This window comes from Nestor notabilis, unplaced genomic scaffold (genome assembly GCF_000696875.1).
Source record: "Nestor notabilis isolate BGI_N333 unplaced genomic scaffold, ASM69687v1 scaffold22380, whole genome shotgun sequence".
Lineage (NCBI taxonomy): Eukaryota > Metazoa > Chordata > Aves > Psittaciformes > Psittacidae > Nestor > Nestor notabilis.
In genome coordinates, this window is record NW_009911050.1 from 39,103 (window position 1) to 52,215 (window position 13,113).

At 36.7% G+C, this 13,113-nt stretch overlaps 1 protein-coding gene across 1 annotated transcript in view; it reads left to right on the plus strand.

The window, feature by feature from the left end:
- The window catches only part of LOC104404437 (angiopoietin-1), a gene marked incomplete at its 5' end in the record, with an annotated part of 37,832 nt that extends 26,331 nt beyond the window's left edge, over window positions 1–11,501 (plus strand). The window contains 2 exons of the mRNA XM_010012869.1: window positions 1,652–1,782; window positions 11,341–11,501. Coding sequence (XP_010011171.1) covers window positions 1,652–1,782; window positions 11,341–11,501 — 292 coding nt within the window. The remainder of the gene's footprint in view (window positions 1–1,651; window positions 1,783–11,340) is intronic.
- Between the last annotated feature and the right edge of the window lie 1,612 nt (window positions 11,502–13,113).

The following is a 13,113-nucleotide window of genomic DNA, read 5'->3' on the forward strand; positions in this document are numbered from 1 at the left end:
GGTGAGCAACAGTACTGTGCATCACTCATGTTTATTGTTCTTTTCCTTTCCCTCTTGTATTTTTTTTAGTTTTATATTCTCTCCCCTTGTTATTTCCCTTATTATTATTATTATTAGTGGTAGCAGTAGTAGTTTTATATTGTATTTTAGTTATTGGACTGGTTTTGTCTCAACTCGTGGGGTTTACATTCTTTTAATTCTCCTCCCCATCCTGCCCAGAGGCAGGGGTAAGGGTGGAGTGAGCAAACAGCTGTGTGGTGCTGAGTTACCAACTGGACTTAAACCACGATGCCCAGAGAGAAAGACATATCTCTCCTGCTTTACACACTTAACTCCTGCTTCTACTCCTGTGGCTCCTTACCCATTTTATATTCAACATTCAAAAGATATACTTGCCCCTCTTCAATAACCCTAGAACAAGCAGAATTGATGTTTCTCACCTTGTCTTCAGTGAAGAAGTCTATCCAATGAGATATAAAATCATACTTTAGTTAGACCTGTGGCTCAAATATTCCTGCCTGTTAGAGCTTCAGCAAGACAGGTGAGGGATTCTCCTTCCCTTTCTTGCTCCAGTGGCTAGGGCTTGCTCCTGGCATGTAAGGGTTATGGCTTCATATTTCTCCAGTGGGCACTGAGATCCTGTCTCCTCCTTCTTGCACATGATACTATTACGGCAAAGGATACTTTCATCTTCCAGCAATGTTTTATGAAAAAAACAAGAACATACTGGTCAGATGTCTGATGTAGGTAGCTATCCAGGAGTATCTGTCTCCTAGTGATGTCTGTCTCACAGAGCTTCTAAAGCCTTTCCTCTGCTCTCCTCCACTCTCCTCTGCTCTCCCCTCTTCTCTCTTCTCCCATCTTCTCCTGTCTTCACAGCTGTCTTGTGCATGTGAATTCTTGCTGTAATTGTGAACTCACGTTTTCTCGCTGGGGCAGAGGTACTCCATTCACCATCCCTACAGTTGGCATGCTTGGCTTTGGGAATTACAGCACTGAGCACTAGAAATGTTCTCTTCATTGCTGGGGCTGGGCTCAGGCTCCTAGGTCATGGTTGTGGTTTCAGCTAGTTGACAAAACTCCTTAAGAAAAGGGATATTTAGCATTGCAAATCATGAAGACTTTTGTGGCTTGAACTCTCAAGTTATTCTTCATTCATCATTCAGAGACAGCTTTGGCAGAAGAGGGTTGCTGGCTTGTGTTGTAACTGGTGAAATTAAAAATTCTGAAACTGCTGAAATCGAGCCCAGGGATTAATAATGTGGCTGCTGTTAACTGGGAGTGCTGTTTCTGTGCCACAGTAAAGAGACCAACTACACAAATAGTTATTCTGTCAATGTATTCCAGATCTCTTGACATCTCTCCTCATTCTCTTTTCAGACTCTGACTCCCTCCATTTTGTTGCATTTTCTGGTGTAGATTCGTGCTTAGTTCTGCTCTGTGACAGGGACAAAGTGCTACTATGGATACATTGAAAACTCCAGAATGTTCCCATTTTACACCTGAAACAAAGAGATTGAGCCAAAATGCAAGACACTTCTGAATTTTCTGAGTGCACTTCATACAAGGCAAACCTGATGTAGAAAGAGAGGTGTATATTTTATTTTTCTTTTTACCAACACTGATTGTTTGTTTTCACTTGCTCTTTCAGGCTTTATTTAAAAGGTCACAGTGGAACAGCTGGAAAACAGAGTAGCCTGATTTTACATGGTGCTGAATTCAGTACAAAAGATGCTGACAATGACAACTGCATGTGTAAATGTGCTCTCATGTTGACTGGAGGTGAGTACAACTCTGAAAATATGTGGTACATTGACAGGAATTTACTCTGTTTTCCTAAAGCAACCATGGATGAAGTTTCACTCACAGATGTGTAAGTACTGTGTGAAAATTCCTTTTACTATTATTACTCTTACTCTTTTCTGTATATATATATTGTGGTAGTGACAATACCTCAAGATTCCTATCAGCAGGGAAGGGATTACTCAGAGATGCAGTCAGTATACTGCACTGTACAATTTCAAGTAGGAAAGCATAAGTTATTGTTGAGGCAAGAAAGGCAAAGTAAGAGAAGAGATAAAGAGGGTGAAGAAACTTTGTGAGAAGTAGGAGAATCAGCTGGAAAAAAGAAGAAAAAGAATGCAGGGAATTTGGTGTTAGAAAGTAAGGTTTAAAAACAATCAGAATCTGGATTTGCAATATATTATCTACCTCACTTAAGGGTGTGATTCTGTTATTGGAATAATTATAATGATTCAGCTGTCTTACATGTGTGTAATACATACGTTTATATAAACCTAATTAATGCATTAGCCAAATAACTCACCTGTGAAACACCGGACCTGCAACACCCTGTTCAAATTGTGGCACATAGCTGTTCTGAAAGATTCAAGACAGTATCCTTCATGAGCTCAGCTGAACTGCAGAAGGAAAGAAAGAAGAGTTGAGGTGGGGGAAACTCAGAGAAGTTATACTGGGAGAGTTAAAACACCAAGTCAAGTATAGTGTATATGACTGATACTTGTTCCCTACAGTGCAGAGGAGGAATATCTGAGATGATCACACTATACAGACACCTAAAGCTCTGTAAAAGAGTGAGAAGTTTCACTGGAAAATTATGCTTATTCTTAGTCCCTATATGGGCAAGCTCATTTTTTGTGTCTAGGACACAACATGAAAGCAGAAAGATTCAATTGGGATTCTTTGGTTCATTGACTATACGACAAAAAAACCCCTTATCTTCACATCTGATCTGCTTCAGAGACTCTCCCTCAGTGATTTCTATCTTTCATGTTAAAAAAACTTATAGTGTGTAAATTATTCAGTATTTTGAATCAGACTGCTGAACTGGTATTATTTGTGGTTACCGGCACTCAGACTGAATTAATCTCAGGCCACATTCAGGCGTACATGAGCCTCTAAAGGTATCACCTGCTAACAGAAGATAGGTTCCCATCACTGGGAATTTATATCAGATGCAGAACCTAGCTCCTCATTCTCTTTTGCCAGGTGGAAATAGCTCAGTTGGGAAAGTCTTCAAAGAGCCAATTTTTCAAACTTTCCTAACTTCCCTTAGGGATGTCTTACCAAAAGTCAGCATGGCAAACTTCTTCCAGTAGACAGGTGATCAGATGCTACCTTTCCATTTCTATAAAAAAAAGAAGCTAACCAGATAGTTCTAGAGGCAGATGATGGATAAGAAGTCCATATTTGTTTTAATTACGATTGTTGACCTTTCCCTTTAGGGATCATGCTAAATTAAAGTGTCTTACTTCTTACTTCCAGGGCAGGCCAGAGTCTAGTGAGAAGCTCCTAAATGTGAGTTGTGTCTGTGCTGAAGTGCAGACTCATTCATGTACTCAAGCGCCTGGAATACCTCTGCTCCCAGATGGCTAATTCTGGGAGCTGAGGGTTTTGTTTATTTTCCTGCCCTGACTTCTATGGCAGGTCAATGCCCCACTAAGGTCAACCTGCTGTTGAACAACCATTCCACAAGGTTCACATATATTTTGCAGCAGCAGTCCTGTAAATCAACAGGAAAACCACATATTGGAATACACTAGTAGCAAATTAAAGGAATAAGGAGAAAGGCAGAGAATTATCAAAGGATGAGGAAACCACAAATAGAACAAAACACTGCAGAGTGAGAGGAGATGCAGCTACCCTTTGGGGTTAGGTGAGTCTAGTTTTTTGGACTAGACCCTGAGTCTTCTGGACTAGACTTTGAGCACTGAGTCTTCTGGAGATAGGCTGTGCAGCACTGAGTAATATGTAGTTCTTCAAGAAAACACTTTAATCGTGCTAGAATCCTCCTCAAACACTCTGCTGTGCTTTGCTCCTTGAAATTACTTCCTCATTCCTTGATAACTATCAGACATTTAATTAAATAGCAAAACATTTGTTTAGTGAGTAGATTTCAGTTTTGTACCCTGGTCAAAGACTAATTAAGAAAAGCAGTGATGATAACACATTCTGGAAAACCTCTTTTTTTCCAAAAGATATCAGACTCCCTGTTAGTTTTGGCAACATCACAGAGAGTTCTTTAATGATGAATGATATGAAATCTACAGGCAGGTTTCAAGCTATCTTGACAGTTTGGGTGAGCATGTTATCTCTATGAGGTGAACTGAATATATTTATGTCAGGAATAAAGGCTGAGATAAGCTGAAGCTCAAGATTGTTATGGTTATAGTTAAGGCTGAAAATAAAAATGTAAGGAAAACACACATTTCTCTCAGTGATCTTACTAGTTGTCAGTTTTATTTGGTTTATATCAGAACTATTATCCTCTCTTCTTCTTTCTTTCCCCCTAAGACACACACACCCACACACCCTTTCCCAGAATAAAAAATAAATACAGGGAGAATAATACAGTAGCATCAATAGAATTGTGTGTGTGTGTGTGTTTCTTGTCCTTTAGCTTGGCTTAGCTGCTTTTTGTTACCCTGTAAAATTTAAATTAAGCATGCTAGGTTTATTTTAAAGGGAGACAAAATATGTATTCTATCATGAAAATACCATTTAAGTACTAGTACAATATTGTTCTGAAGAGCACTCCAGTGAACTACGTACACAGATTTTTGCAAGAAATATCACTTACATTGTAACAAACTGTCACCAGAATAAAGCACTGAGTAGATGTCCAAAGTGCTTCAGATAGATTTCCAACAGTAAAACACTTAACGTCTCTGGATCAAATTTGTGGGCTCAAGGCCAAGTTAGAACATCCTGCCAGGATACCACCTGTCAGCTGAGCCCCAGAAGTTGTTTGTGCAATTGTTTTCAGTCACTGGAAAGTGACTTATGGTAACTTGGCCCATGGTAAAAGAGTCTTAAGGTGATTTGCCTTGTCTTGCATTGCAGTCAAGGCATTTACCTGGCTTCAGGTCATAAGCGAGAATGTTTCTAAACTTCTGATCTCTGAAATAGTTCGAGAAAGTGACAGGCAGCCTTTCTAAATGGCTTTCTAGGATTGAAACAGCTTAGAATTACTGAAATAACTTATTTTATTTTACTGGAAGCAGAGGTCCATCCAGCTGCAGTCTCCTGTCTCTGACAACAGTCAGCAGCAGATGCCTTAGTTTGGGCTTAAGAACAATACAAATAAATGATACTTCCCTGGAGTATTTTCCCGGTATGTTTTGCATCTCAGAGGCTTCCCAAATCTGAGACAGTTCCCAAGTATGTATTAATCCTCAATGGATTTCTCATCTATTAAGTGAGAGTGCTCAATGACAATCCCAAACGGTGGTACACTAATTGCTTATTGTTTCACTGCTTTTTTCTCCAAGTGGTGCACTCTATGAACCTCTGGCAAGAATGGTATGGAGAATTCTGGTCATGACTTGGAGGGAATTTCTCGGCTGAATATAGAAATCTCTCCATACATAATCCAATCACAAAAAGCTACCATTTATTTTATATTTTGTTTGAAACAAAAACTTCTAAAGTATAAACCTCAGCACACTTAGAGGTATCCAGCTTGAACCACTGGATATACATCTACTTACATAGGAAAACATCAATTTTTAGGCTTTACATACATTGTTGCTTTCATAACAAAGTTATTTTGAAAACACCATTCATGAAGTATCATTTATATTGCCTAACTGTTTAAATAGAAAAATATAACCACCACACAGATTAGAAGCAAATAGAAATAAGTTTCATATTATTTTTATCTTATTAAAAGATCCTTATAAACAGGACTATGTTATCCAGTTGATATGAAAAGTTAATGCCTTTTCATGCTATGTCCTCACAGCTAAATTCTGGTTTAATCTTCAGAATGTCAAGTACCAACTGCTAAATAATAGTCTGGGCAACCCAACGCTCTACCAAATAAAAGAACATAGGCCTGGAAATGGATTTTGTTCATCTTCGAGGTTTCTAGTGATAGAAATGCATCCCCATAATATAATCTGCTACTGAGTTTGGCTACACTTAATGTAAGAAAGCTTTGTTTGTTGGCTAAACTAATTATCTGACAATTTATGCATGTTCCATCTTGTTCTATCCTCCATCACTAGAAAGAATAGACCATTCCTTTGAATTCCTTTGCAAAGCTGCTTTTTTTCAGCAATGTTTTTTATGAATTTGAGATTGCTGGCAATCTTGTCTTTTGAATTCTGGACTAAACAACCCTAAATCTTTCCTCCAGTGTTTTGGATATTTTCCTCCTCTTTTGGACTCTACCCAGGGGCTCCACATACAGCTTGACGTGTCATCCAAAACTACACCCAGTCTTCTAGCTTAGAAGTTGCCAATGGAAAGTCAAACAGCCTAAGAATAACCATCTAACTTCTTCAAAGTACAGAATGTCAGAAACATTGAAATCTTACATTAAATAAATTGTTATGTCTTTGGAACAATGAAGACTATCTCAATATTTTTGCATTAGAAATTGTTCTTATTGGCTGTGTTGCCAAATACACTAAATTTTATGGACATACCCAGAGGGTCAGAAATAAATCTGGCTTTTCATAGGATCCGTTTATCTCATAAACCCAAACAAATATACCATTGAAGCATACTCTGGATCTTATTGAGTGGTTTATATTGCATTCAGTGTACTGAGAAGAAAGAGCAGAGAGTGTATTTTTTTTCTTGTAATATCACTACTAATTTGAGCAATGCTCTTTCATTAGGTGGGTCTTTTTTTTTGCAAGAATTCATGGAAATTATATCAATATACATTCATATTTGGCCAAAGATATAGTACCGGCAGGTCTGTGGAGCTGAAATATCTGGTGATAGCTGGTTTAAGCAGGTTGAAGCATTCAAAATAAAAACATTTATTTAGTTAAAAGAGCTGATATGAAATGTAACAATTTCCCATCAGGAACAACAACATTGACTAAAGACCAAATAAGAGTTCATAAAGTGTGAGCATGCTTTAGCTGCTCCAGAAGAGCAGCTGCCCACAGTGAGGATTGATGTTTATTTGTATAGATGAACTTTCAAAGAAATTATTAAGGTATTAGCTAAATTATTTTTTTTTGGACAATATACTAAGGATGTTTATTGCAAACAGAGATGGCAATGCTGCTTGTACTATACAAATTATGACAGGTGGACTAACCTCAAAAGACTGAATCAACCCTCAGTTTAAATAAACAATTAGTGATTTTGTGTTCACAACATCTTGACGAAACTACCTGTGTTTCTGAATAAAAACTCTCTTAACCTTCTCATGAAAACCTCCTCTTTACCACTTCATAGGTCACTTTAAAATCTTACTTCCACTAATATTTGTCATAATGACCACGCTTCATGAGTCATCTTGCCCAAATCAAATATCTCATGAAAATTATTGCCAAAGGTTATCTGTGAGGTTAAAATCTTACTGCTATTCAGAGAAGACTTAATATTTATTTGGGTAAGCCATTACCTTGTAGTGAAACATAAACATGATTCTTCATGGGAGGAAAATCCTATGAACTTTAGGGAATGAGTCAACATCTAGCTACTGGGAGTCAAACTAATAGCTCTGGTGCAGTTTTATTTGGTGTTTTCTGTAATGGTAGTGCTGCAGGTATCTATCTCTTTCAGAAACCTCTGTTTTATGTTCCCCCATTTACAGCTACCAAGAAAGTCACTGTTTCCATTCCTCTTTCTCAAAATATACAAGGTGTCTGAAAAATTACTTCCTTTATATCCATTCAAAGACATAGATTTTGATGTTGAAACATGCAGTAGGAAGACTTGTGATAATCTGAGAGCCTATGGGGAATGAGGAGTTTTGAAAGGACTCCAGGGGAGGATGGAGAGAAATAATATGTAAAGAAAAACAAACAAACAAATGCAAAAAGAAAGACAGAGAGAAAATAAACCTAACACTTAATGTAGTATTAGGAGATATCTTTAAAAAAAATTCATAGAGTCTTACCAGAAGAAACAATGCTCATTAAAACATATTTTGAAAGAAATCTATAATGAAAGATTTGAGCAAGTCCTCACAAAAGTTTTGCAAAATTTTGTGCTTCTTCAACTCATTCCATTTTTAACAGAGATTTTCTAAGGCACAGCTGAAAATCTTTGCCCTAAAAAGGCCATTTATACATCTGTTGCTTTTCCTTTAAGATGAAATTGTAACTAGCAAAGCTCGCCATGTCTTCACATCCCAACACCAAAAACAGAACCCATCTGTGTTCCAGCTTTGAAAAATGAGGATTAGACTTTCTCTGTTTAACTTTGTCTTAAGTTTCTACAAGATCATACTGTGGTTGCAGTAAAACATCAGCTGTAATACTTTTTCTTTGTTTATTGCCCCCTTAGGTATAACACTGTAATCAAAGAGAGGTCAATTGTATCAAAATAGGGGTTTGCCAGAACTTATCTGGCATAAATTCTTCCCTTAAGGTTTTATTATGAAGTGTGACTTCTGAAAAAAGCCTATTAAGTATTATCCAAAATCTAAGAAATTACTTGACAAGACTAGAAACATAAATTACATGGATCTGAATACAAAGGACAGAGTAAGCACTAGATCTGAAGGCTAATCACAGTCAGTATCAGATCAGTAGTAGTAAAGCATAATTTAAAATACTTTTATATAATGCATTCATTATAGGTAGATACAAGGCTAACCACTGTATATGATGAAATTGGATTATTTGCTGGGGCAGTGCACATTGTCCAAAAGGAACTTCTAACAGTTTAATTCTTCTTCTAGAAGTCAGAGTAGGAAACACACTGAAAATTTAAAATTCTGTTTCAGCCCACTGTGACACCTGCATCATTCAGTAGCCACTCACCAGATGAGTTTGTCACTACCAGTAGTGTTTAAAAAAGGCTCACAGGAGGTCTTGGGAATATTACAGTGCTGTAATGTGCAGGCCGAAATAACTTTTTAAAATAAAGTGGCATTTAACCACCAAAAGCAAAAGCCACCATCCAATCTTTATGTATTTCTTGCCTTCATACATGGAGGTAAATGTTCAGTACAACCATATTACATGGAAAGATGCAAAAGACCTGTGCTGAAGATTTACAAAGACATAGGTCTTACTATGGAGAAAAAAACCCCAATAAAACCAACCCACCAACCACATAAAAAAAAACCTCCACAAACCCAGCAGAAATCTTTCTTGACAAATAGTGGTTAATACATTTTTGACGTTGAAAATATTAGCTTTTTGCAGTATGGGAACTCATTCTTTATTCCTTAGTCTGAGCTAAGCATATTTCTGTTACATTACATAGATACCCTGTCAGCTGTTGGAGAGAAAATTCTATTCCCATCAAGATACACAACAAAACTCCCACTACTGTCTGTGGAGTCAACATGTCACCTAGTTTGTCTTTGTCAGTTTGTGTTCTGTAATTTTGGTGTTGCCAATTTTCACATTATTTGGAGTTTTCCTTAAAACTCCCTTGGCAATCCAAAATTCACCTTAAGAAGAAAAGATCTTGGGGATGTAAACAAAAGAGGTGTCTGATTAATTTAATTTTAAAGCAACAATTCAAAATAGATCTGAAGACTCACTCTCTTTTTCACCACTGACTCCATCTTCTCCATTGGTTAAAGACATATATGCATATCTTTACTGCAGAAGTCTAAAGGTGAGATGACTTTTTGCATAAGGTTTGCAACTAAAACTACTCTTCTAGTAAGTTTGAATTTTCTACGTGCAATCATACAAATGGTAGCAAAACCTCTGACCTTGTTAGTAATATTCGCAAGTATTTGGCAAATATTTCTGGTTTATTTTCAGTGCTGTGTTGATAGAATACTCACAAAGGTGGAGGTATGGCTTTACATGTATTTTCTCTGGAAGAAAACTCTGGTTGAAAAGTTCCTGAACTGCTCCACTTCTTTTTTATCCTAACTTCTCAATTTAATACTCCAGTTATGCCAACACAACAGTTCACTGGGCCATTCTGTAAAAACCAAATTGATGGTTTGCTCTCTGAAAGCAAAGTTCTGGGCTTTTTTCTAAATCTCTGCCACCTCACTATTCAGAATAGTCTTACAATGCAGGCTGGAGCAGTGAACTAGAATCACAGACATCTGGGCAAGACATTTTTGCCCTGTCTTTCCAGTGGAATAAAATATATACTACTGCACACAGAGTTCAAAGGGTTAATGAGTAGGAAGCCATATCTCGCAGGGGCACAAAATGCAGTTAGCAACTTTCTAAGCCTAAATTTGATATCAATCAGTAACATTTTAGTATCTTTTTGTAGTCAGTGGTATTCAGGTAACTAGTAATTTTCTGCTGCCTGTAGACATGTAAGTAAATAATGTCTGGAAACCCCTTAAAAAAAAAAAACAATAGACAATCATCAGTTTTCTAAGTGCCAAGTGGAAACTTGGTCAGAGTTTGCAGAGAAGTGAACAAATCTCAAATGGACCTCTGTGAGGACCCTCCTGACACTGCTGACCCAAAAACGTTTGGCATATTTCAAGATCAAGATTACAAGGCTCAAGATTTAATATAGATTTTAATATTTAAAATTATAAGATTAAGGAGTGAATGTCACTGTTCTGTGACATTGTGAATGTCACAAACTGTCTCTGCAATGAATATACCTTGATTGAAATTGGCCATACTGTCACCTAAACGCATGCACACTTCGGTAATTATCTAAATCATCTATCCATGCAAACAGGTATTCTGACTAATTGTCACCATCCTATAGTATTATATTTGTCTTCTTCACTTAGTCCTTCCATTCATTTCCTGAGTCTTTTTTATAAATTTATCATAATTCTTAAAGATCTACCTGTCTCCTTGTACACCACTGTGAATACAGATCATCTATTACTATAATATTGTAATTACTATAAGAGGGCAGCACCACCATACTCATAACCCATGTTTGCTAAGCACATCTGACCTGAGAGAATAAGAAAACTGAGCAATTGAATAATCATAGTTAAAGCAATAGAAAAGAATTGGTAAATAAAATTGAATCATGCTTATACTCAAAATAGCCAAACAAGTGGAATTATGCAAAAAAATTCTTATGAATTACAGTCTTTCTCTGAGATTTGCATTAGATGAATGAGCTGTAATACTGTCTAAACATGTAATGCAGTTTATTTGGCTTTGTTGTTCTTGCTTTTGTTTCACATGTTGCATATAAAACAAGAATGAGTTAGGACTTAGATACTTTGCCAACTCTTTAAGTACAAGTGTTCATTCTCCAGCACCGATGGTTATAGAATGTCATGAAAGAGCAAAAAAGGAAAGTATTAAAATATCTGCCACGCTACCACACTAGGAGTATTAATGAGCCTGGGAATACCAGAATTTGATAATTAGCTAAACCTATTAAATAAAATAAGGACGATTAGCACACTTGTAGTTTAATTGTTTGTCTTAATGTTTCCAGGGTGGTGGTTTGATGCCTGTGGTCCCTCCAATCTCAATGGGATGTTCTATACAGCTGGGCAAAACCATGGAAAACTCAATGGCATCAAGTGGCACTACTTCAAAGGCCCCAGCTATTCCTTGCGCTCCACCACCATGATGATTCGGCCCTTGGACTTTTAAAGGCATTCAGTGGTGAATCCCAGAACAAACCAGGATGACACTGCCTTCAGCAGTACCACTATCACAGTTTGAAGGTAAAAGGTGAAGGACTTCTTGAAAGCAACATGTAGGGATGATGAAAAGTTGCTTCATTATCACCCCATAACCTGGAAAAACTCCCCAAGTTACCCCACAAAAACTCCCCCATTTTGATGACTGGGGGAGGCTTGGTTTAGAAGAAGGTGGATGCAACAATTTTCCAGAGAAGAACACCTGGATCTGCCTAAGCCCGGTGCTTGTCAGGGGATGTCTTTTTTTTGTTTGTTTTTTCTAAAGACGCAAATATGTACAAGATTATTCAGCAACAGCATCAGAATTTGAAGAACTGAAATACATCAACTACAGTCTATTGAGCAGAATGTTATTCAGCAGTGAAATGCCAAAATTATACCCATGAAAAAGGATTACAGAGACACCTTTATTAAAACTCATCTTAAAGCACTCAAGGTGACCACTCCAAATATTGTTTTTCTTAAATGAACTGAATTTGGATAGTGGATGGATTTATGTTAATCCCAGAGTCAAATAATTTGTGCTAGTATTATTTTTCATTAAATCCTTTAAGGACATGTTTCTCATAAATAAACTGAGTCAAACATATAAAGAATGATAAGGGTAATAAGCATAAATTCTTCAGTTGCTCTGTAGAAGTAAATCAGATAATTGGCATAATCCCTGAGCTAGGATTTATAGTGTGATAACAAAGTAGTTGTGTTTTGAGGTTTTTCTTTTCTTTCATTAAAGGCAGTCTGAATGTCATGCAGAAAAATTAATGGAAGGTTTCAAGAATGTGAAATATTATCCTAAAGAAAATACAGGATTTTGCATGGAATATTTCGTCAAAAGTAAACAGGAAGGCAAACTGTTAGGGTATATAAAAATTACATAAATGCATAGCTTAAGGCAATGGATTCGTTTTACAGTATCCTTGCATGTGCACAATTTATCATTATTTTTCTTTATTATTACATTTCTGTGAATATCAGAAGCATGCCAGTTCTACACAGTGCTTAGGCTACAAATATAAAAAAATAGTCATCAGAGCAATATAGAAAATAAAGAATTGTGAACTTGTAAATAGTATGTTTATATTTCCTGTAATGGTCATTTGATTTGTACAGGCAGCCCTGACCCTACTCCAAGGGTACAAAAACTCAAAAGGATATAAATATTATAAGAACTTTAGAAGACTGCTTAAAGGTTGTTAGCATGTAATTTTGTTATATTAAAATGTTGCAGAAGTGGGGGGCAAGATGCACATTTCAACTCCTGAAGAAGATCAAGTTCCTAAAACAACAAGCAACAAAATAGTTGGGTGGCCCATGAGGGAATAGAGAAAACTCTTTCCATTTACAGCCCCTTGTGATTTAGTTATATGGATAAAATCCATTTGGGAAAGTAACTTGCAGTCATTCTATTTCTGCTATATATAAAATGAAGGAGTTTACCCTACTTCCACTGAAATCAAAAGTAACATTTTCATCAAGTAAATTAGGACCAACATGACATGCAAAATCTGCATGTGGTGACTTTTTTGCTTGTCTGTTGCTTTGTTACATTCATTAAACTGTTC